We start from the raw sequence: 25,090 nt of genomic DNA, 5'->3' as shown, positions 1-25,090 counted from the left end.
TCGAGATAATACAAAATCCAAGCCAATGACAATAATTGGCATAAAATCCATGAATTGAATCAACAAGCCAGCCTAATGTACAGTTTCATGCATTCAAACTTTACTAAAGAATCCCTTTTGTGTACATGATGTGAATAAAATGAATACAATGATGAATGAAATGTATAAAATGAAGAAATTGATGCAAACAATAAAAAATTTAAACAACCAAAATGAAGCATGTACATATAAATTACTGCAGCAAGCTTACAAACCACAAGGAAGCAAACATAATTTCCCAATTTGAATAAAGAGCCACTGTAGAGGGTTTGGATGGTCATCGTCCTGTAAAAATGACCTTGGCAATGGTATCTCTGGAGGCAAATGCCGGTGAAATGCATCAACAGCAGCCACAACACCATCTTCATTCTCTATCAATTTTGCCACTTCCATTGCTCGAGATTTCACCTGGGAGAAAGTTCATTAAGATTAAGCAGAACAAATTGTGCTTCTGGAAGGTGGAAAATAAAAGGAAATGTTAAGGTTTAGAACTTTAAGAACAAAATCGTTGATGACATACAGTCCACAACATTCAAGCGTAAGTTTTCATTTTCAAAATCTCATTTCAACCTCAAGTTCCCTTAGAAAACTGCAATTTGCAATTAACATCCATTTGCAATCTCATCTTCAACAAAACTTCACTAATTGCTCGAGCCTGTTCCAATGTGTATGGAACCCCCATGCAGGATCACGAAAAAACATTTTTTCGTGGACAAATTCTGTAAATGAATTAGATGTCCACAGCCACTCATCTCACCAAACTAATTTATCAAACTCGCTAGCAATTAAAAAAGAAATTTTTAACTCCAAAGATGTACATGGTGCACCCATGAGCTAAGATTATTGGGCTCAAAGTGAGGAAGGAATGCAACAACACTGCTTTAATACTAGAAGTGGGGCACTGGTTATGCAAAAGGGTAATACACAAAATAACTATGTTCCTTTATTCTTGCTCGTCTTCTCCGGAGAATTTGTGAGATTGAGATTAAAGCTTCACTACAGCATTAATTCCTCTGCTCATTGTTTTAAAATTTGAAGTTCTATTATTTTTTTAAATGTTGTTATAATCAAGGCTTCGAAAAGCGGTTGCGGTGACGCGGTTGTAGGGTGTAAAGGTTGTAGCGCAACGGTCGCGATAACCGAAACCGTGAATTTTTTTATTTTTCTCACAATTTGAAAAAAACTTATCAATACGCATTTTTTTTTCTCCAAAATCACATTTATTGGGGTTTAAAATAAATTTTAATCAATTTTTGTTAGTTTTTAAGTATGATGCAATATATTTCATATTTTTAAATCACTATAAAAAGAGCTTTTTACATTTTATTTCAATAGTTAATAATTTTAGGAATAATTGATTTTAAATGTCTACAAAATTATTTTTGACCAATACCTGAACTAACTAAAAAAAGAATATTTACAATTATTAAATGAAATGATTATAAATATAAAAATTGTGCCACAAAAAAATTATTTTTGAGCAATTAATTTTTTTTAAAAGACATTTTTTTAGACAACACTTTACAGCTAACTAAATAAAATTATTTACAATTAAGTATTAAATGAAATAATTATAAAAATAAAAATTGTGCAATAAACAAAAATTATTTTTGAGCTACTAGTTTTATTTTATTTTTTTAAAGACATTTTTAGACAACACATTATAGAAACAAAATAAAAAATATTTACAATTAAATATTAAAAGGAAATGATTATAAAAATAAATATAATCACTATTTATATATTTTTTATTTTACATGTTAATGTAATTAAACAAAAATTAAAAAATAAATTATAAAGAAAAAAAATCCATACAATATTTTTTCTTTAGGCTTGGATCACTTTAGTATTCGTTCTTTTTTTATAAACATTTTTTTTTATATAAACATATTGTGTGCAACAGGCCGTTACAATACCGCTACGACCGTTATTTATGTGAATTTCCGTCACACCGCAAAAGCGGGTGTAACGGGTTGTGCCTACCGCCGCAACCATTACATTATGGCCACAACCATTACGTAATACCGCTTTTTGAAACCTTCGTTATAATCAAGCACACTTCAAGGGATCTACAATACTTGAGAATGTCAAGACCGCTTTGGAGCAAAGATCAAGCTTGTTGAAGCATGTGGTAGACTCAATTGTAGGTAAACTTTGGTGAAGGCCATAATTACTATCATTTGATTCAACAGTGGATTGGTGTTGGGATAGTGGTTTTCTCCCTACAGAAGTGGGCTTCTATAGTTTCCAGGTTAAATGCTTGATTGCCTTTTGTTTTCTTATGAGATTTGTAGATTTGATAGTTCAATTGCTCAATTGATTGATGGATGAACTGTCCAATTGATTTTTGATTGATTACTAGTTGATAAATTGAATAAAACTGAGTTCTCTTATTCACTTGTTCAATTTTAGTTTGACATTGATTTTGAGAATTGAGCCTATTCACCTTATTCAATTTTAGTTTGACATTGTTCCCCCCCCCCCCCCCCCCCGGCGGACAAACAATATTGTCCATTAATTGACAATTTGGCATTGAAAAAATGTGTGGTGGGCGGGAATCAAAAAGGGAGAGATAAAAATAACCAGTAGTTACAGTACTACCTAATTACGAATTATACTTGCAGCAACTTTTCATGCTAATTAGAATGATCAATGACAATGAATGGTCTAATCCGTAACATTTTCAATTTTCAGATGAGTTCATTTTGAGTATGCCCACATTCACTTGCACATAAATTACCTCTGGTTTGAGCATGAATCTTATGGCATCTGATAAGGCTCCAACACTGAGCTGAGATAGAGGGATTGGAGTTGGTCCCAGTCCTTTTTGATAAAGTCTATCACCCCAAAAGAACTGATCTCCGAAGAATGGAACTATGGTTGTTGGACACTGCATTTCATGATGTAGACATTAGGTAAGACCAACTACACTTCTTAGGTATAGTGTGTAGAAATGGAAATCAGTTCTCATAAAGCACAATATGAGTTCCAGGGAGGAGAAAATAAATTAATAAAAAAAGAACAGCCAATGTAATCATCAAATGAGGATAGTATAATTTAGAGATAATCCATCCACATATTTTTATTAGTCCTCACTCAAGTGATAACTATTTTTGCCAAAGCAATTGGAGTCTGCTAAATTAGAATTGAAATGAATGTACAATTGATCAAAAGCACTAGTTGCTTAGTGAATCACTAGTTCTTTGGCTATAATGGTAGCATATTAAAGTAATCCTTAAATTGATTATAGCATATTATGAGAGTAGATTAAATAACTAATCTAAATAATTTGAACCATTGAAATTTTGGTACATTTTTTTGTTAATATAAAATTGAAATATTTTTATACCTCCAAAAACTATTTGATATTTAAAATATTTGAACTACTCATGAAATAAAATTTAAGATAATAATTATGAATATGGTATAGGTTTGAAATTTTCTACCCCTTCTAATAAAAATTGTATTCATAAAAATAAAACATTATTTTAATTTTTTTTTGGCAACAACGGTAAGGACTTAATAAACAATCATTTTAATTTTTTAACAGTCTACTGCCACATAACTACCATCTCTTGTTGCCAAGAACTATCTGTGCAACCATTAGAATAATCAATTTCCTAGACATAAAACACATTTTAGCCATGTTGAAACATCATAATTATACTGATATTATTCTCATATGCAACCAATATCTAAAATGAAAAACTATGAACAAGAATGTTACCCCAGCCCTTAGTCCTGTAGCTGTGGTTCCAGCGCCCCCATGGTGTACCTGCATATTTATGATATATTATTTTCATTTAGTGATTTCTCACACATATCTGGTAATTTAAAATGCCTAAAAAAAATTGTGCATTAGTATAGCCTATGAAGCATGGATACTTCGACAAGCATGTCGTATCCATACCGAGCACTGGTACTTCATATGATACTCTTGCATATATACTGGATACACGAAACATGTATCCAAATTTTTTTTTTAATTTTTGTCGTACCGCAAATGTACCTAGTATATACTCTAGTCATACCTCAATCAAAATATTATTTTCTTCTAATACAGAGATAAAATTAATTTCATTGAGCTTTTTTATTGTAATTATGTTTAGTCTGATTTTAAAATTAAGCTATGGTTTGTACGTAATTTAATATAATGATATTTAATTTTGGTTTATATCTTTACTTTTGACATTAAATGTGAATTGTAGGTTGAATTGTAACAAACTAAATCATTTAACTCATTTTTGCATTACTCCAAATTAAAAATAAATATTTTTTACAAATGTACCCAGCCGTACCCGTACCCGTACCCTATTGTTTTTAGATTTTACCATATACCCGTACCTATACACATGCTTCGTAGAGTATAGCAATTCCTGGCATGCATAACAGCATTTAAAAGATACAAAATGCAGTTATCTAGATGATATATCATATAACTTTAGATTTCTGTAAATTCCTCTGAATTTATATCTAAAGAAGTAATAAATTGAAAAACAAATAACAGGTTTGCTAATCTAAAGACAGCTTAAAATACATCTCACCACAGCCAAACATTGAGGGAACAGCCAATCATGCGGGCAATCTACTAGACAAAAAACACTGTCCGGAATTCCTGGAACTGCAACACAAATTTGAAGTGAAATAGAAATCGGTTTGCTAAAATACATGCCTGCTTTATAATTACAAAAGTACAAAAAGTAATCAAACCTAATTTTGACAGATTTTTGTATATTTCTAGTTTTAACTGCCGTATGAAGTATATCAGATCAGATAAGTAATAATAGTACATGAAAATTCCAGAAGATTGAAATATAGAAAAATTGTGTTTCGAGAAATTTTCAGAACCCAATAAAATGAAATGACAGAATCACAGAACACATGAAGACAATGGCTTATAAATGAGCGTATTTGTCAAAAATGAGAGGATGGCATCAAAGACAAAATGTGAAGCAGAACTAAGGATGGCATCAAAGGAGGAAAGGGTATTGAGAGACTGAGGAATTTCAATACACATCCCTAATCATTCTAGAATACTCAAGAAACTCTCCACCATTGGATAGGAAGATTAGAGATCTTCCCACTACATCACAATATAAAAGGATGTCAAGGTTTAACTTGTTGCATGATCATGTCATTAGTAAATTTTTCTTTAGCAATTATGTCATTGCCATTATCCAGGTAATCAACATGTAGAGCAATTACAATTGTACGACAGATCCTTTTGATTCTTGACATAAGGGTCATAGTGGGAGTGACAAACAGATCCTTCGTTTTCCATATTTTTTTGTTTTCACTAAATTTTTTTAATATTTTAAGCAATTTTTTTTTTAATTTTTAGAAACACCTAACATAAATACACTTAAAAAGTATAATATTTGTGAAAAAAAATCTTTAAAAAATTCACTAACTACCAAAAATACAAAAAAAATACGAAAATTCAATACATTTTTTGTATTTTGCGTATTTATTAATTTTTTAAAATATTTTTTCACAATATTTTACTATTTAGATACATCTAAGTAAGGTGCATCTAAAAAAATAAAAAAATTACTTAAAATTTTAAAAATATTCATTAGAAACAAAAAAAAAAACACGAAAAACAAAAAACTCAATTATTAAAAAATTGAATTCAGAAAACTGAAACCAAACACACTGAATATATTTTCATTCCACGTATAGTGTAAAACTATAAGAAATGCCCTGAGAAGTACCAAATCAGATACAGGTCAACACAAGTACAGAACAGTTAACAGTTCAAAATGATACCAAGTTATTTTCTTGATTGAGGCAGAGGAGGAAAGATGGGAGGAGGAAGATACATCTATTTCTGGAAAGCAATATGGTCAACCACAGTTACCAATATCATAAACAAGGTGAATGTATTGAAAGAGAGATTTTAACCAAGAACTAGGCATCAATCATTTAACCAAAAAAAAAGGAGGGCAGCGGGGAGACACTCACAGGTACCAAGTCCTCCCCAACCTCGGTCAATTATTCCCCTTTGTCCTGTATTCTTCAACGCCTCCAAAATAATCTCTGTAGTTTTCTTGGGATCTTCAAGAAGCTTAACAAGCAATAAGTAACATATTGAATTATAACCTCTCCAAAATTTCAATAAATAGAACACATAACATCTACCAACATTATAGCCAAGACCTTGAACACAAAGTTCACAGAAAATTCAGCAGACACATCCGTTATGTCAACACCAAACCCCATCACCACAATAAAATAAAACATCCAATAATTAATTCAAAAAAATGAAGCAAATATACTGTGCAATGAACTCTCCAATGAACAGATTGAAAACAAGATGAGGCAAGAGATATGCAAGAAGTTATACTTCCTTAATATTCACGTCATATTCATATAGCAAGAAAACAGTCCAGATTCACTGGAAAGCGAGGTGATTCTGCAACACTAGAATCCATGACTGGGATACGATTAACACCAAAATCTAATTACTTAATCGTCTTCAACTGCATGTATTTTTCATAAACAAATAAATTAAATCTATTCCATAGTTTTACCATTTTGATTTGCTTTCCTGCATGTTGAGATGAAGTAAAAAAAAAACATAGGAATTTGCTCTGTCTCAAGTCTTATTTATTTTTTTAAAAGTTTCAAGTTCTTTAACTTTGTTTCTATAACATATGGCTCCCTTTCAAAATATTTATAATTTTTTTATTATTTCATTTGATTTGATTCTAAATTTCAAATGACTTGAATTCGATAGCCCTCACGCCAGTCTTACCAAGAATCCCAATTCACAAACCTTGATAAGCAGTCTTTCACTCAACTTGTGCCTCCAGCTACAGGCTGAAGTAGTTTACTCTTTAGCTTTCTTGATTTTACACCTTTGTGCAGTTAAATGAACAAATTATGAAAAAAAATGATAACCAAATTGCTGATACCTTGAATTTTTTTTTTTTTCCCCCTTTATCTATTTGCTTCACTGCCTGCTTTAAAGTGTGACACAAATTTAATAGTGAATAAATTACATTCATAGAAATCCTTCATTTACTTTCAGTTCCTTGACCACGATAGCTACTGAGCAATGACGCTCTAACTGAAGTATTCCACAGGTGGAAATACTGACTCAAAGTGGCTAAAATGGCATTCACTATGGCAGAAGCACAGAACACCATCCTAACCACGAATGCATCCTTTATGACTCCATCGCTAACACCAAATGACCTAAAACCCACTGCCACACGTATATAACTCATATGCAGTCCACCTCCATTGCAAATTCTGTGATTTCCGGCTGATTAAAACATTCAAAATACAATGCAATTTTCATTGCCAGACCCATTAAATGCATCCAAGAAGATCAAGGTTAGGCAAATCTGAACACAAATGATGCAATGATAAACTATTAAAAATGTCAAAATATTGTTAAGTTAGACAAAATGCTTTGAAGTTCAAATAATCTGGAGAAAAATATAAATTAACTCATTCATTTAAAGTAAAAAACACAGTAGGTAGATGAAACTATTGTACCCGGTCATAACATGAAGGATTAAACCCTAATAATCCAATGATTGGTAGCCAAAAGAATAACTACACCTGCGAATGCAAATTATATTTCTACATAGTTTTAAGGGGATCACCATACCATGCTCCCAAAACCAATATATATAGGTTGAGGTCCTTTTTTAATCCATCGAACAAAATCTTCAGGAGGTTGATAATTTAACCCAAGGTTTAGGAAACAATAACCACCAACATCAACCAGGGGGCCCCAATCTGCACGTTAGTCAGATGAAATCAATCTTTTAGTAAGTTGTTACTATACAAATCATAGATATTTCTGTTCTGCATAAAAAAAAAATGAAATCACATGGAGTAAAAGGCTTGGATGTAGCAGTAGCTATGATGATCATATTGGGAACTAAAAAAATATCTCTTTACATGACAAGATTTTAGCATCAATCACAAAATTGAGCAAATTTGTACCATCATTTAGAGTGCACAAGTTGCATTCGGAGAATGTAGAACATTATTAATATAGATTCATCACATAGGTTGTGTTTAGAGGACTCAAGAAGTGTCACTGAAGTGTAAGATAAGTGTCAGTAAAGTATCCAATATTTTGAATTAATTTTTTCATTAAAACACGTAAAGCCTCCGTTTGGGAAGTGGGTTGGCTTTTTGGATTTTTAGGCTATTTTAGCCTGGGCTAAAAAGTTTGGTTTAGGAAGGGCTTTTTGGCTTTTTGGCTTTTTGATTTTTTTTTGAGAAAAGAATGTAATGATTATGAGTTGGATGTGATATTTTGTTTTTTTTGTGGCTAAAATAGCCTATTTTGTCTTTTATGGCTAAAATTGCCAAAAAAGCCTCGTTTAGCTCTTGCCAAACGGAGCCAAAGAAGCTTCAGATGTGCTTTTAGGAGTGTCAACAGAGTGTCGTGTCCAACATGACACGCCTCCATAGAAGTGTTTGCGCTTCTTAGTCTAGAACAAATGCTATACTAGTAAATATAATATATAAACCCTAGCCATATAATCCGGTATAAGGGAAGCAAAGTGAATATATGTGGTGAACTGACAACAATAAAACAAGCCACGAATATGGAAGACAAGTAAGCTCCCTTGAATCACCCAATACCACTCTATGGAAGCTAAATTAGAACCAATGAGGTGCAAGTAAAATTATTGAGAAATGGGATAATGCCTAACCATCAAAAGATTCATTGACCAAGCATTCAATAATAAGCTTGGCATGCATCTGCCCATAACGATGCAAAGAAAACAGGCTAAGAAGACAGCTGTGTTATTATGTTTGATGTCGATCATTTGTGGTGGGAACAATAGGATGAGGATTTTTGAGGAGGTGGAGCAACCTCTATTTGGAATAAAAAGAGGAATGTTTCCGCATCTCTTGATGATATTTATAATTTCAGTGACTTTTGGGGGAGGAGTTTCTGTATAGCAGATTTTTCTTTTGGTGTTTTGATCTCTAGTTGTATGTGGGTGTAAGTTTCTGAATAAATCTGTATATTCAAATTGTGCATGATGCAAAGAGTACAACCGATATATATAGTAATCCTAGACCTAATCTAAAATAGGAAATAAGAATAACCCTATACAATCAATCTAAAATATACAATCAATCTAATATATTTTCATAATTAACATAATATTCTAACACTCCCACTCAAACTCAAGGTGTTTTAGCAGAAAACACTGAGAGTTTACCAAGAAGAAACTGAAATCGAGCAGTGGTGTGAGTTTTGATAAAGAAATCAGCAAGTTGCAAGATGCTGACGAACAAAAACACAATCAATCTCAATGTGCTTTGTCCGCTCATGGAAGACAGTGTTATGGGCAATCTGAATAGCACTGCAGTTGTTACAGTAAAAGGAGGTCGGACAAGACTGAGGGACACCCAAATCAATCAAAAGACAACAAAGTCAAACAATCTCAGCATTGGCATGAGCCATAGCATGATACTCCGTCTCAGTAGTGGAACCTGCAACAACAGTCTATTTCTTGCTCTTCCAAGAAATCAAGGAATTACCAAGAAACATGCAGATGCCAGAAGTGGCCTTGCGATCAGTGATATCACCAGCCCAATTAAAATCAACATAAGCCATCAAGTCCAAAGAGGAAGTAGAAAACAACAGTAAACCCTAAAATATAGTACCTCGAAGATAGAGAAGAATCCGAACCAAAGCAACCCAATGTGTAGAACGAGGAGCAGAAACGAATTGACTAACCTCAGGAACAGCATAGGCAAGATCAAGACGAGTAACCGTCAAATAGACTAAGCAACCCACGAGCTCTCGATATAAAGTAGGATCCGGTAGAGGGACACCATTAGTAGTATTAAGTTTCACATTAAGCTCAATGGGTAACAACAATGTTAGTGTCAGTAAGACCAGCACGGCGAATAATTTCATTAGTATACTTGGTCTGAGATAGAAAGTAACCCTTGGGAGAAGAAACTACCTCAATACCAAGAAAGTATCCCAAGGGGCCCAAATCCTTCATTTCGAAGGTGCGGAAGAGACGCTGCTTGACCTCAGAAATAGCAGAAGAATCAGAGCCAGTAATAATCATATCATCCACATATAATAATGAGGAAACAAAACCAGCAAAGGTGTGGAGGAGAAACAAAGCAGAGTCCTGGGCAGAAGGATGAAACCCACGCTCAGTAACAGCAGTTTGAAAGATATCATACTGAGCACAAGGCGATTGCTTCAGACCATACAGAGCACGTCGAAGACGAAAAATCTGTCCAGATGAATGAGGAAGGCTGGGGGAGGATACATGTAAACCTCCTCAGCGAGATGACCATTAAGAAAAACATTCTTAACATCCATCTGATAAACAGGCTAATGACGAACAACAACGACAGATATCAAAGTACGGACAGTAGTCATCTTGGCAATAGGGGCAAAGGTGTTAAAACCTATCACCTATTTCACCCACTAAACCTAACCCACTACACCACTACCACCTCACCTACTCCACTAAACCTAACCCACTACACCACTACCACCTCCACTTTACCTACTCCATCTACCACCTACTACCACCTACTCTTCTATATATAGGAATCATTGTATACAAACATCAATCAATAATACATAAATTCTTACATGGTATCAGAGCAAGGTTAAAGATCTTGGTGTTCTTCGCCTTCCGGCGGGCGGCAACCTTGCCTTGACCGCCCGCCGGATCTCAACCAATTCAACCCTCTCTCTTCCTCTGTGTCTCTGGCAGCTCAGTTGAATTCTTTAAAATCACCACCTTCTGAGTTCAACAAATCTTCCATTAATGGCTGCTTCCGAACCTATTATGAGGCTTCTCTTCATCTTCTCTCTCCTCTTCATCCTCCTCACACCTTCTCATTCAATTCCTCTGCACAATCTGTATCTTAAAAGGCAAGCTTCAATCCTTGTTTCTCTCACACAATCATTTAAACCTCCAATCTCTTGTCTGAATACTTGGAATGTCTCAAATTACATGTCTCTCTGTTCTTGGACTGGCATCAAATGTGATACCAACAACAGATCAATTGTTTCGCTCGACATATCTAATTACATCTCCGGCTCTGTTTCCCCTCTTCACTCGATCATGGTTTCCCCTTTCCAGCTCCCCTCCACGTGGCGTCATCCTGATGGTCCACGGCTACGGCAACGGCATCAGCTGGACATTCCAGTCCACCCCGATCTTCCTCGCCCAACATGGGTTCGCCTGCTTCGCCCTAGATCTCGAAGGCCATGGCCAGTCCAACGGCCTCACAGCCTTCCTCCCCGATGTCGATCTCGTCGTCCCGACCAGCTCGTCGTCCCTTCCTCCCCGATGCATCATCAGACGGCTACCCACCGACCTACTCTTCCGCCGGTCTTTTCTTCTTGCCTCCGTCCTGGGCGGCCCTTGCCGGTGCTGCCTCCGTGTTTCCCAAACCACCAAGCAAGTTGCCTACTCCCTGCTCCTCCACTACAGTATATGGTGGACCTCCAAATCGGAACATAACGGTGGCCTTCCGCTTCAGCTCCTTATTTTCCGCCTTTAGCACACTTATCTCTGCTCGCGCATCCTTATACATGCGTTGGAGCAGAGCCAGCTGGGAGTTTAACTGCTGCACCTCATTTGTCCTACTCTGCAGCCGGTGCGACAAGTTTGTGACCGCCGTCATGGTCTCCACACATGACTTCAAAGTATACTGATTGGCCTCAATATCAGTTTGCACCGCCATTTTTTGCTCCATAGACCGCATCGGAAAGTTCAACGGAGCAAAATCAGAGGTGTTTGGTTGAGGTTCACGGGCCACCGCACCAGTTATCTCTCTTGTTGACTCGTTGAGGTCTGGAAAGAGAGTGAGCAGACCACGGGACGAAGAGGCCATATTCTGGGTAGCTGAACGGGAAGACGAGGCCATGTTATGGGTTGCTGAGTGTTTCAGAGAAGGGTTGGTTACAGAATGGCAATAGAGTGTTCCAGAATCTCTTTCTCAGAAACGGAAGAGTTTTTTCAAAGGATTTTCGGCGGTTTCAGACTGGTTTGCACAGCCTCCGCCTCAACCTTGGTTATATAGCCGAGGCAGACACGCGCATCATGCGCCTCTCGGCGCTCGCCGACAACATGGGCGCTCCTTTTGATAGGCACGCCTTTTGATGGCACGCCTTTTTATAGATTGGGCACGCCTTTTGATGGCACGCCTTTTGACAGATTGGGCACACCTTTTAAGGGTGCGACTTTTTATGGGTCCGACAAGACTCTGTAAACTGTCCCGACATTGATTCCGGTTAGCTCCTTCATGGGTCCGACAAGACTCTGTAAACTGTCCCGACATTAATTCCGGTTAGTTTCTACAAGGGTCCAGCAAGACTCCGTAAACTGTCACAACATTGTCTGCTACAACGGTCCGACATGACCCCATAAACTGTCTTCTACATCGGTCTGCCATAACCATACAGTCTTCTACAACGGTCTGACACGACCATACAGTGTCTCCTATCCATTTTTTTATTTTTCAGAGTATTTTCTTGTTTTGTTACTCTCTCCAAACTCAAGTTGGTTAGTTCCTATCCCCCTTGAGTTTGCGGGGGGCTGTTAAAACCTATCACCTATTTCACCCACTAAACCTAACCCACTACACCACTACCACCTCACCTACTCTACTAAACCTAACCCACTACACCACTACCACCTCCACTTTACCTACTCCATCTACCACCTACTACCACCTACTCTTCTATATATAGGAATCATTGTATACAACATATCAATCAATAATACATAAATTCTTACAAAAGGTCTCCTTATAATTAATACCATACTCCTGTGAAAACCCCTTAGCAACTAGGCGAGCCTTGTAATGCTCAAGAGAACTATTAGAATGAGTCTTGACTTTGTAGACTCATTTGCAACCACCAAATTCTTACCAGCAGGCAAAGGAACCAACTCCCAAGTACTAATTTTCTGCAAAGCAGACAATCCTTTATAACTTGAATCCAACGAGGATCCTGACAGGCCTCCTTGTAAGAATGAGGTTCCGAAAAAGAGTAAATAACAAACAAAAATGTACAGCATAAAGGAGAAAAATATGTTTTAACAAAATCAAATTTGACTACCTGTTTACGGATGCGAAGGGGATACTTACGATTAGCAAGATCAGAGTTGTCAGAAGCAGGAGGATCAGCAGCAGGGGCAGAGACAATTGGCGGAGGGAGAGCCTTGCGACGAGAATAGACTAACACCGAAGGAGAAGGAGAAGGAGAAGGAGAAGGAGCAGGAGCAGGAGCAGGAGCAGGTGGGAAAATAGAAGGAGATGAGGAAACAGACTCATAGGGATCAGTGGATATTAGGAGGGGTGGTACAAGAAGAAAAGGGAATAAACTTATGGGGAACAGCAGAGATGTACTCATCAAGAGAGACCTCAGAAGGAAATGGATTTATATGAACAAAAACCTCTTTGAAAACTGGGGTTGTGAGAGGAGAAAGCTGAAAGTAAAGTAGACGTTCGAGAAAGGCAACATGACGGGAGATATAAAGGCGACGGAAAACAGGATCATAACAACGATAACCTTTCTGAGTGAAACTATAACCCAAAAAGACACATAGGCAGACCGGATACTAAGGTTGGTCCCATCTTTACGGGGTAAAAGGACAAAACAAGCCAACTCAAACACACGAAGGAGTGAGTAATTAGGAAGTTGAGAAAACAAAACCTCATAAGGAGACCGACTAAAAAGAAAGGGGGTAGGCATATGGTTGAGAAGAATAGTAGTAAGAACCGCCTTGCCCCAAAACGGAGCTAGAACAGAGGCAGAAAGGAGAAACCTAGCTGTTTCAAAGAGATGACGGTGTGTATGCACAGCTCGATCATTTTGGTAGGTGTACAAGTATAGGATATTTGGTGAATGGTACCTAAATTGGCCAAATATTCACAGAACTCAATTTTAAAGTATTCCTCGCCCAAGTCAGATCGTAACAATTTAATAGTAAACCCAAACTATGTAGTAACCATAGCCTGAAAAGTACGGTGTATCTAGTAGAAGTCAGACTTATGAGTCATAAGATAAACCCAAGTGTAACCGGTGCAGTCATCAACAAATGAAACATAGTATGCAGAACCCCCTTTAGTGAGATCAGCAGAAGGACCCAAGACATCAATTTAAACTAAAGAAAATGGTGTATCAGATATAGAGGTACTTTTACGGAAAGGTAAAGCTGTCATTTTAGCAATTTTACATCCTCGACACTTGGTAAATGGACTAGGAGAAATTTTACCCAATATACCTGGCTGAACTAAAGACCGTAAACAGTCAACAAACAAATGTCCTAACCTGGAATGACACAAATAGAAAGGACTTGACAAAGAATCTAACTGAAAAGAGGAAAAAGCAATCGGAGAGGTAGTCATAGGTACATATAGGCTCTCCACCACATAGAGGTCTCCAGTTCTACGACCAGTCCCAATCTACTGCTTGAACATCTGATCCTGCACAGAACAGATAGATAAAGAAAAAATAACATCAAAACTAGAGGCATTAAGCTGACTGATAGATAATAAATTCACAGATAACTGAGAAACATAAAGGACAGATGAAATAGAAACAGCAGACATAGCAAACGGTAAGACAGAACCAACAAATATAACAAACATACCAGACTCATTAGCAGCATTAACAGTAATAGGAAACGGAGGGGGTGTACAATTTTGAAGTAAGGAGAGATGGGGAGTCATATGATGAGAGGCATCAGAATCAAAAATCCAGACAGACGAACAAATACCTGAAGAAGACCCAAGCAAACCTGAATGAAAAGAGAAAACAATGGAGGCAGATGAGGATGGTTGGGAAGTAGACAGTATATGCTGAAACTGACTAATTTGAGCACTCAAGGAAGTTAAATCAGGATCAGAAGCCGAAACAGATGCAATATAAGCAACAAGAGGAGCCCAGAATTGGTTCTGAGACTGTTGAGTAGAGGCAGGCAAACATCCCTCTTCTTGGGACAATGGTACTTCCAATGGTCCCTCTAATGGCAGAAGGCACACTCATCAGAAGCCAAAGACATCATAAATAGAAAGCTCAAGGATTCAAACTATAATAACCCACAACCAGAACCAGATGGGTCAAATTGTAATAAGCAACAAATTATCCAAAGACCTACAAACTGCAAAGGTCCTAAATGAAAGATATAGGGCTTGTTTGGTTTGTTTTTCAGAAAAAATTTTGAGAAAAATTCTCCACAAACAAATTTTCAAGAGTAATCAAACCAAACAAATTTTTCCAAAAAAAATCTCAAAATTTTGTTTGGTTACCTACTTTCCAAAATCACTCTCTCTTTCATACACATCAAATCAATCACTTTTTTTAAAACTCTCCCCAAAACAATTTTCCAAAACCATTTCTGAAAAAAGGCAAACCAAACAAGTTTTTGTACTTTTTATCTCAAAAACTACTCTACAAACACAAACCAAACACACCCATAATAATCAAGTGGGGTCAAAATATAATAACTAGAATTTTGACCTAGAGACCACAAATATACCCAAGTCAGATGAAGGCACCGAACTAGAAGCGCCAGAGGGAGACTGAACACAACTATCCTAAGTCAAAGAAAGCACCGAAGCAGAGAACTAGAGAGACTAAAGCTGATCGAGAGAAGCAAGGCAGCTGCAATTTCAAAGGAGTGGCGATCACGAACGCAAGTTGGAAAAGAGAAAGAGATCGCTACCTACCACGATCGTGATTTCGGAGAGAGAGAGAGAGGCCACGACCATGGCTATGATTTCAGAGGGAGGTTGCGTCTGATGGCCACGAACCAGAGGCTGAAACAAAAGGGTTGATTTGAACTCAGACGAGGACTTGAGCCAGAGAACTCGATCAAGCCAGAGATCAAAACCAGAGATGGTTTCAAGCCAGAAAGAGAGAACTTCGAATCAAAGGCAAAACCTTGAACCAGAGAAAACTTCAAATTAATTAGAGGTGAGAACTAGGGTTTCAGACATGGCTCTAATACCATGTAAGTTTCTGAATAAATCTGTATATTCAAATTGTGTATGATGCAAATAGTATAACCGATATACAAAGTAATCCTAGAACTAATCTAAAATAGGAAATAAGAATAACCTTATACAATCAATCTAATATCCACACAATCAATCTAAAATATACAATCAATCTAATATATTTCCGTAACTAACATAATATTCTCACAGGTGGCACCCACTCCTGCCTTGTTAATAAGACATGTCAAAAAAGAAGATAGTTATGCAAGTAAATAACTAAATTAAAAATACAAAAAATTAGACAACACTGGAGGATGTCCTTGAGGCATTACAGAAGAAATGGACAATAACAAAGATGATCTGGCTTTGGCAAATATCATCCTTCAGGCATTACAGAAGAAATGAACAATATCATCCTTACCACTTGGCTTTGGCACAACATGGGGACTCCACATATAGGTTGTTGGCAAATAAGATACCGACCCATGGTACCAACTGAAGTATGCAATAGGAGCAAGCTTCAACTTCTTTGTCCTTAAGTCATTAATATATCCCCTTATGCCCCACCATATCAGTAAATCAACAACTATATATGATAGCTGGACCCAGCAAGAAAAAATTAGAGAATATTTCATTGGTAAAATTTAAGTCAAAAGCTCTTCAATTGGGAAATCAAATGCAAAACAAAGTATTAGACAAGAACATACCCAATAACCAGCGCTTTGGGGTACACGTATCAATGGATGGGGAAATTCATTTGTTGGTCTGCCTATTGAAAAAGGATGTAAGAGGCCATTGTCTAATGAAATAAAATATTAAAAAAAAAAAATAAGGAACAGAAAAAATGTTTGACACAATCTAACCAATGGTTGTAATTAAAATCACATGACTTTCAAAATCAATAAACACACATTGGCTCGGCACTGTGCATTTGTTTTTCATTTTAAAATGCCAATATCACATATAGGAAATGTGCAAGTGCACACAAGCATCCTTTCTCCTGCTTTCCATATTTCCATGCTAAGGGAGGTGAAAATCGTCCGTCCTAGCAGAAAGTACAAACAGTTGCACCCTAGACATCTTGTCACTCCAAACGAAGAATTCTACAAGCTGTGGTGCAGAAAATAACATAAATAAATTATCCTAAATTTTGGAGAAAGAAAAATTTTGCTTACAGCTAATGGTGTTGTTTTTGAACTTTCTGCTACAACAATTTTTTAGTAAGATTTGTTAAATATAAGACCATGACCGATAACCTGAGAAGTACAGACACAGATACCACAAATGTATGTCAAGATGTTAGATACAACAAATGGATGTCAAAATGTTTCGTATTTGAGATTAAGAAGTGTAATAGATCCTTTAGCTAGAGATCATGGGTTGAGATTTGAATTTCAAAATCAATATCTCATTAATTTAGATAGTATGTTGATGATTAATTTAGCAATTGTTCACAAATTTATTGAGTCCGCTATTTCAGATTATCTTTTATTTTATTTATTTATCTTTTTTTATTGGCAGTGGGGTGTCAGAATCAAAGCCCGACTAATCCCCAGGGGTGCACAGGCCCTTGACAAAGAGTTTCCCACAAGTGCATCACGGTTAATTCAAAGGTTTTGCCCCAGTCCGATGGCTCAAAGGATTTGTTAGCACCTAAGAGGCACCCAAGACCTAAGACCTTGCCACCAGGCCAACCCCTTGACAAAAGGGTATTACTGGCCGATCATCTTCACAACCCTCACCATGTGGGGTTGGGGACATAACATATAACACATTGAACATCCAAAATTTTCCTCATTATGTTAGAGCAAATAAAACAAAAGTTCCCCAAGTAAATTAAGCCTGCACCAATTACCAAGCAAAAAACAACTTCAGACCGTAACAATGAGCTCAGTTCTCATTAACAAACTATAAATGTCATCCAAAACAAAAATAAACATAAAAAATAAAAAAAAGGCCAGATTTCCTTTCAAAGTGGCAAAATATTTCTTGTAACATTACACTAAAAAACATGGAAAAATCATAAACATTACAGAATTCAAAGACAAAATTTTTAACTAATACTCACGTCCAAGGAATTGTGAAGAAAATGTGGAGGGGTACACCAAGAGCTTCAGCAACATGTGCATGTCCTGCAAGCCAGAAGGACATATTAAATGCTTGGAGTACACTAATCAGGAAAAGATATTTAGTGCTTATGAAACTTACTTAAGTTTTTAGTCCTTATGAAACTTATTTAACTTCTTATCATTATCAGTTATCTAACAAAATAAAAGTTAAGCCTTCCTTTAGTCATTATTAGCACTGAGTGCTTCTATTTTACCTGTAAATATTTGGGAATTTTTATAATAGGCACTAGAGCTTTTGGTTCCCATTTCTTTTCCAAGTTATGAACATAGAAAATGAATATTTTGTTATTATCTTCATATGATATACAAAATAAGTGTATTTATTTCTTGTCATGTCCCTATTGTGCTCATGCCCTAATTATTTGAAAATAGCCTCGTTAAAGTGTCTATATCATAATGTATCCATGTCCATACATCTTAAACATACAGCTAGAAATCTATAAAACCAACTTTCAAAATTTTGATTTTAGTTTTAGTTTTATTTTTTCCCCCGGGTAACAAGCTGTTTGCATTTCTTCTAGGACACACTGGCAATGACCTTTAGAGGGGGAGGGCACAACTCACACTTAAGACTCCCAGTTCCCAAGGCAGAATCCTACATATCTTGTCCACCCCTCAGGATTAGCTAAACTTTCTATTTTTATTAAATATATAAAAAGTTAGCAGAAATAATATTTTAAGAAGGAAGAAAATAAATAAATGAGCATTACAAATTCAATTTGTCTGAACTCACCATAGGCAGGCGGATTTGCAATAATTGCCTGGGCTCTAAAAGGCTGACCAGTTTCTATATCTGGTCCAGTACATGCTGGAAGAAAAGATTCAATAATGGCCTTTATTTGCTTTCTATGCATCAATATTTCTCCTGGTGCAGACGGAATTAAACCTTTATTCTTGGCCATATCTAAAATTGTGGCAAAAAAAAAAAAAAAGAGAGAGAGAGAGAGAAGACAAGGAAAAAAAGCACAGCTTAGTTTGTCTAAAGTATTGACGGTATCAAACATGTTTAATACATTCTAGAAACAGGTTGAGAATTGGCAGTATGAAGTCTAATCTAAAGAGGTTGAAATCTCAAGACTGTAGTAAGAGATGCATTTAATGGCATATTATTGGCTTCAACAAATCATTGGTCATAAAGAACTGGGCTCTGCACATACATCAAAACCAAATTAAAAACAAATAAATAAGAAATAATGCTACAATGCATTTCTCCGCAGGTTCCTAAAGGTCGCATAAGATTAAAAACTAATCCAAGTGAAACAAAATCTGGGGCCTAGAATAGAAAGTGGCAACTGCAAAAGGTAATGCATATTAAGAAAACAAATTGAAAAAAAAAATGAAAGTCAAGGACATCTTACATCTTGCCAAAGCCCGAGAATCACCGCCCAAAGGGTAAAAGTCTATTCCAGCTGACTTTACAAAAGTGGAGAAGTTAACATGAGTGGCCAACCTAACATGATGACCAAACTCCTGCAGGTAAACACAGAATCAGCTTACATCAAAACAAACACTAACGTTAATATATACATATATATGAATAACAACAACAATAATCAAAAATACTGGTAATAGTATCTTCCTCCCGTAAAAAAAGAAGTGGAGGATACATGAGATTAAGTACCTGATTTTTTACACTGCAGAATGTAAAATAAGACATTTATTAAATACAGTACTTAGATTAGGCATTAGAGCCACATAACACAAGTATACACCATTTTTCTTCCTTTCTCTGCTTCTTGTTGCCCCCCACTTGTTTTAAATACTTAGATATACTCAACTGGGGCTTCAAACTTTTAAGATTCAGGCTTGATTGTGCCCTCTATTATTATGGTTCTTCTTGGTGCTGATGCTGGTTGCTTCAGATAAACATAACCGGTTGATTTAAGGTACTTTTCTTCATTTTTGTGGTGATTTATTGTTATACCATGGGTGGGAGTTACAAAGATCCTCCATGCCATTCTTTTTGGGAGGGACCAGTGAAAATCAACAAACTATGTTATTTGTACTATCATTGAACCAACAAATATAGCCCGTTGTTTGCTTTTTCTTATGAATTATATATTGCACTTGAGTCAAACATACCTGAAGCCTCTTTGCCACGGCCAAAAAAGGCTGAACATCGCCTCTTGTCCCAACCACAACCATAGCAATTTTCAATTTTGGAACTGATTTATTAAATTCGGTGGTGACGTGATCAATATTACAAGGTGGACCTTCAACAGACTTAGGTTCTGACATTTTCGAGGTAACAGGTGCACTCTTAGATAGATCAACCTCCAATGTACTGTCATTTTGAATCTTTACCAGGTTCACAATGAAATTTTCCTGAGAACAAACATAAGAAGGAAAAAAATAGTAAAAACTTAATATAATAATACACTAAAATAACAGGACTTCTACGGGAGGACAGAAGGGATAAACATGAGTAATAAGATTCTCGAGTAACTACTTGACAGAAAGCATACCTTAAAGCACATTTACAAGATATAACAGACAATAAAATCACATCAACTAATCAGCATTCAACCAATAAAGAGAAAACAACATATCTAGAAATGAATCAGCTTTTACATGAATCGTATAACATGTGCTCCTCTCTTCCTTCCAAGATACCAGTGATGACACAATATGACAAGGGTATCAGATATGTGTCCAACCTTAATACCCAAATCTGGCACCTGAAACCTACATTTGATCATGGAAAAAGAAAAAGAAGTTGTGCTTCTCACGTGTGTAGGGAAATAAAAATTCCTTTTTTCCCATTGAATTCATCTAATGTCAAGTATACTTTTAAATAATAGCAGCATACTACACTACAGTTTAATGCACAATCAATGTATTTGAATGTGGAGGAAATGCACACATGTACCAATACCCAACTTTTGGATACATATTCATGCGTCCTAAGGCTTCGAGTTTGGGAGTAATAATGATGATGATAAGAAATATTATAGTCATGAACCGTAAAATATGTGCATCCTAAGGCTTTGAGTTTGGATACATATTCGTACATCCTAACAACTAGACACACACCCTCACATGATACTCATACTAAGCCCGTGTACCATAGATCATGAAATAATGATGAGAAATATTTATAATAGCATAATTCTTGCTCCAGAACCAATAGCTAAGTGGTTCAGAATATCATACCACTAAATAACGTCATCTACAATAAACTCATCAAGAGATAGCAACGAAAACATTAGGAATCAACAACCAATAAAATAATCCCATCCATGCTTGTTTAATTAGGGATTTAAACATGTCATGACACCTCTGAGCAAAAATAACATTAAAATGTGTAATCTTCCATTAAACAGGCCATTCGTGTCAACTTCATGTTATGTAGGTTCAACGCTGACCTAACCTGATTATTTATCGTGTCATCGTGTTGTGTTAGAATCGAGTTCGTGTCAAAAAATGGCTAACCCTAGCCCACTAAGTTCATGTATGGTTAACGTGTCACGTTGGAAATTCTCACCCCTGATGTTTATGATATACATATGTATTTGTAAAGCATTGTTGATTGGTTTTTATGTATTTGGGTAGAGATGTGAAAATAGAATGCATAAGGAGTTGAATACTTCAATATATGCAGTCAATGTTATGATATTCACCTTCTCAAGGTCTGACAGTCTATCCATAAAGAGATTTTTGTGAGAGCCCTCAGGTGCAGTGATGCAATGGTCCAAACCTTTAAGAAAATTAATACCACAATGTCAGCGAACGCATAAAAACAACAATATAGCCCTAAAGAAAAAGGGAACAGTTCTAAACCACCTAGAAGTGGTTCAAGATATCAAACCATAACTAAAGTCAGGTGCTCAGATACAAATCTGTGGCACTGAAACAAATGAGTCATAACATTTTGAGGCTACACCACTAGAGAGCTTGAATTTTTATTCGCTAATACATGAATTTTTTTTTCTTAGGATGTTACTTTTGGTTGTCAAGCGTTAAAGCCATTTTTATTTTTATTTTCATAAATTCAAGCATTAAAGCCATTTGATTTCAACATATTGTAAATTGAATATAGTGGTGGTGGTGGGTTGAAGACGGCAGTGTTTGACACAGTGAATGGGAGGAAGACAGTGTAATGGTAGGCGGGTATAAAAGTCTTTTTATATTATCCGTTCATAGTGTTAACTGTGCACTTTAATCTCAAACCATAAACTTTGCAGATTTTTAAATGATAGGGTCAAAGAAGATTTCGCTCAACTTTTTCCAGACAGTTAGAGAGTTTATATATTACTTGTGGGAATGGGATAAACGAAAAGATCTAGCACACTTATTTTGAAGGTGAATTTCAATATGAAGAAAGTGCTATAACTACTTGGATTGCTAAGCTTAATGTTAGATCTCCACATTCATAAATGAGAAAATATATATAGATATATAACAAAATAAAATAAATCAAACAAAAGATTGCATGTACCAACCCCTCCAAATCCGAGGCGAACAAGTATCACTCAACTCCTTCGATTGAGAATATCTAAGAACAACGATGACTGCTGCTACGGATTTGTCAGAAATCTAACTGTTAATTTTTAGACTTACTCCCCACTACCATTGCACTTATCCTCCCATCCTCTGCCCCATTCAAAGCACTAGCACCAAGAAGAAGGCAAAGACAGGACCCAGAAACTCAAAAACCCACAGAATTGAATTTCCCAATTCACCCAAAAATCGACAATGGAAGAAGGCAAAGAAAGGACCCAGAAGTTCAAAAGCCTTCAAAAATGGTTCTTGAGATCCAAATCTTGAAAGTTGCCCAAGATGAGAGCTGGAAACGTGAAAGAATCCAAAAAACTCAAATCAAAATGAATCTAAGATGTCAAGCTGTATTTCTTATATATATATATATATATACCAAACAAAGAAAACAAAGTTAGAGCTGGCAACGTGAAAGAATCCTAGAAAGTCAATGAAAGTTGAGTATTAATCAAAATCTCAAGCTGTGTTATTCCATATATAAATAAATAACCAAACCATGGTAAGAGCTGGAAAAGCATTGACTTTGGCTTTAAAGCCCCACAAATTCGTCCCCACTCCAAATTGAAAGAACAGATAAGCACTAACATCACCACCACTAAAGATAGAAACAGAACTATATTTATGTCTACAAATAACAACTTTACAAGAAACACAATAAATAAATACCCAAAATAACAATCAAATTAAACTTCTCAAAATGACCTGTCCAAAATTAGAAACTTGGTTGAAGGCATTCATTTTGGGTCTTTAGAATATGTAAATGGGGCAAGGGGAGGGAAAAAGAACCCTAATTTTGGGAAGGTGGTTGTTTGTTTCCCGGGAAAGTACATTGGAGGCAGAACTTGAAGATGGATGTGGTGGTACACGAAGCTTCGTGCTGATGGGTTTTGGAGGATCATTGACATTTTTGTATTCGTTTTGGAAGGTTCTGGTGAAAAGCCCTTTGTTTTGAACTTTTCAGGGAACAGGGGACGACCGTCTGGTTTTCGCAATAGCACGCGGTGCCCACGGTTTTATAACTGGGCAACGTCAGAAATACAAAAAAAATTTAATAAATAAACGGTTAAATGTCTCACAATATCTCACGTAGACGTGGAATTAATCAGCTTGTTTGTTTTTATTTTTTTAAAAATTTTATATTTTTATTTTTCGTATTTTTTTAATATTTTTAATAATTTTTTTACTTTTTAGACATATTTAACATAAATACATTTAAAAAGTAAAAAAATTGTAAAAAAAATCTTTTAAAAATTCACTAAATACCAAAAAAATAAAAAAAAATACAAGAATTCAGTATATTTTTTATATTTTTATGCATTTATTAATTTTTTAAAATATTTTTTCACAAATTTTAGATACATCTAACTAAGGTGCATCTAAAAAAGTAAAAAAAATGTTTAAAATTTAAAAAATATTCACTAAAAACAAAAGAATACGAAAACCCAAAAACTCAATTTTCAAAAAACTTAATCCAGAAACTCAAGCCAAACACACTAAATACTTTTGTCAATCCCAAACATTTAGGGGTGGTTTGGAGTGATCTATATAAATGTACTTTTTAAATTTTTATGAAAAATGGGTTGAATTTGAAGTGATGTGTTAGAGAGGTGATGTGACTTAAGATGATGTGACTTAAATAAGATAGTAACTTTTTAACTTTTTGACTTTTTTAAATCATGCCAAATAAAGCCTTAGTCATTTATTTTATAAAAAAATTTAAGATTTATAATATTTTTATGTAGATAATATTTTTGATAATTTATGATAAAAAGGATCTTTTTTTTTTAAGTTTTAAAATTAGATAATTTTTATGTAGATAATATTTTTGATAAAATTATAAGGAAATTGTTTTTAAGGTCCCTATTATTAAAATATTATATGATGATATGTAATATTTTCATAGTGGTAGAAGTATCTCAATATTTTTTCAGATAAATTTTAATCCAAAGAAATTTTAAACCAGAGAAATTTCTCTGGGTTGAAATTTCTCTGATTTTTTCTATATTTCAATTTTTTTTCGTCTTTTGAAATTTTTTTGATTTGAAATTTCTCTGACTACTCACAAATTTCTCTAATTTACTCATAATTTTTACTATGTTTTGAACAATTTTCTGTATTTTAACCAAATAAAAATATATAGAGAGAGAGATTGTCACAATCCTAAACTCACCAACTCTCTACACAACTTCCATGGCTGCAAGTACAAGAGTGTCACAACCTCTTCGATCAAACATTCATTTCTCTCTATTTTCATCACATTCACATGTTTCTTTATCTAACCTCACTTTCACTAGATCCAGAAAATCCAAACCCAACCCTAACCACCACCACTCTCTTCTCTTTAACACTTTTCAGATCCACCATAGTGTCATCATCAAAACTCTCTGGCAACGGACATCGATCTCTCTAGCAACACCATCTTGGAAATCAAAATTAAGCCAAAAGAAACC

The 25,090-nt window shown here is 35.4% G+C and overlaps 1 protein-coding gene across 8 annotated transcripts; it reads right to left on the bottom strand.

Annotated features, from left to right (window-relative positions):
- Nucleotides 1-54: 54 nt before the first annotated feature.
- Nucleotides 55-23,647, bottom strand: LOC114322512 (sterol 3-beta-glucosyltransferase UGT80B1). Of its 8 annotated transcripts, none has more exons than XM_028269839.2 (15): nucleotides 23,343-23,634; nucleotides 22,586-22,929; nucleotides 21,764-21,840; nucleotides 20,226-20,468; nucleotides 19,502-19,613; nucleotides 18,877-19,047; nucleotides 18,083-18,146; nucleotides 16,722-16,779; nucleotides 16,436-16,613; nucleotides 7,661-7,791; nucleotides 6,004-6,106; nucleotides 4,584-4,660; nucleotides 3,767-3,814; nucleotides 2,780-2,929; nucleotides 55-447 (listed from the first exon to the last, which is right to left on the bottom strand). In XM_028269839.2, the coding sequence occupies exons 3-15, from the start codon at nucleotides 21,788-21,790 to the stop codon at nucleotides 247-249; spliced, it is 1,563 nt and encodes a 520-aa protein (XP_028125640.2). In that variant the 5' UTR covers nucleotides 21,791-21,840; nucleotides 22,586-22,929; nucleotides 23,343-23,634; the 3' UTR covers nucleotides 55-246. The 8 variants fall into 8 exon arrangements, with proteins under 8 accessions (XP_028125640.2, XP_082777494.1, XP_028125644.2 ...); XM_082921368.1 differs by having other exon boundaries at nucleotides 22,826-22,929; nucleotides 23,343-23,628; XM_028269843.2 differs by having other exon boundaries at nucleotides 22,582-22,929; nucleotides 23,343-23,621.
- Nucleotides 23,648-25,090: the final 1,443 nt, after the last annotated feature.

Source organism: Camellia sinensis, chromosome 3 (assembly GCF_055761805.1).
Source record: "Camellia sinensis isolate YWXY chromosome 3, ASM5576180v1, whole genome shotgun sequence".
In the NCBI taxonomy this organism is placed as follows: Eukaryota; Viridiplantae; Streptophyta; class Magnoliopsida; order Ericales; family Theaceae; genus Camellia; species Camellia sinensis.
This window is presented reverse-complemented; position numbering and strand designations above follow the sequence as displayed.

Coding starts and splice junctions, on each gene's coding strand:
- LOC114322512 (XM_082921367.1), bottom strand. CDS start 23,227: ATGTTAGTGCTTATCTGTTCTTTCAATTTGGAGTGGGGACGAATTTGT. Junction 19,048..19,501: donor TTCTCGGGCTTTGGCAAGAT/GTAAGATGTCCT, acceptor CCACAATTTTAG/ATATGGCCAAGAATAAAGGT. Junction 16,780..18,082: donor TTCTTCACAATTCCTTGGAC/GTGAGTATTAGT, acceptor TTCAATAGGCAG/ACCAACAAATGAATTTCCCC.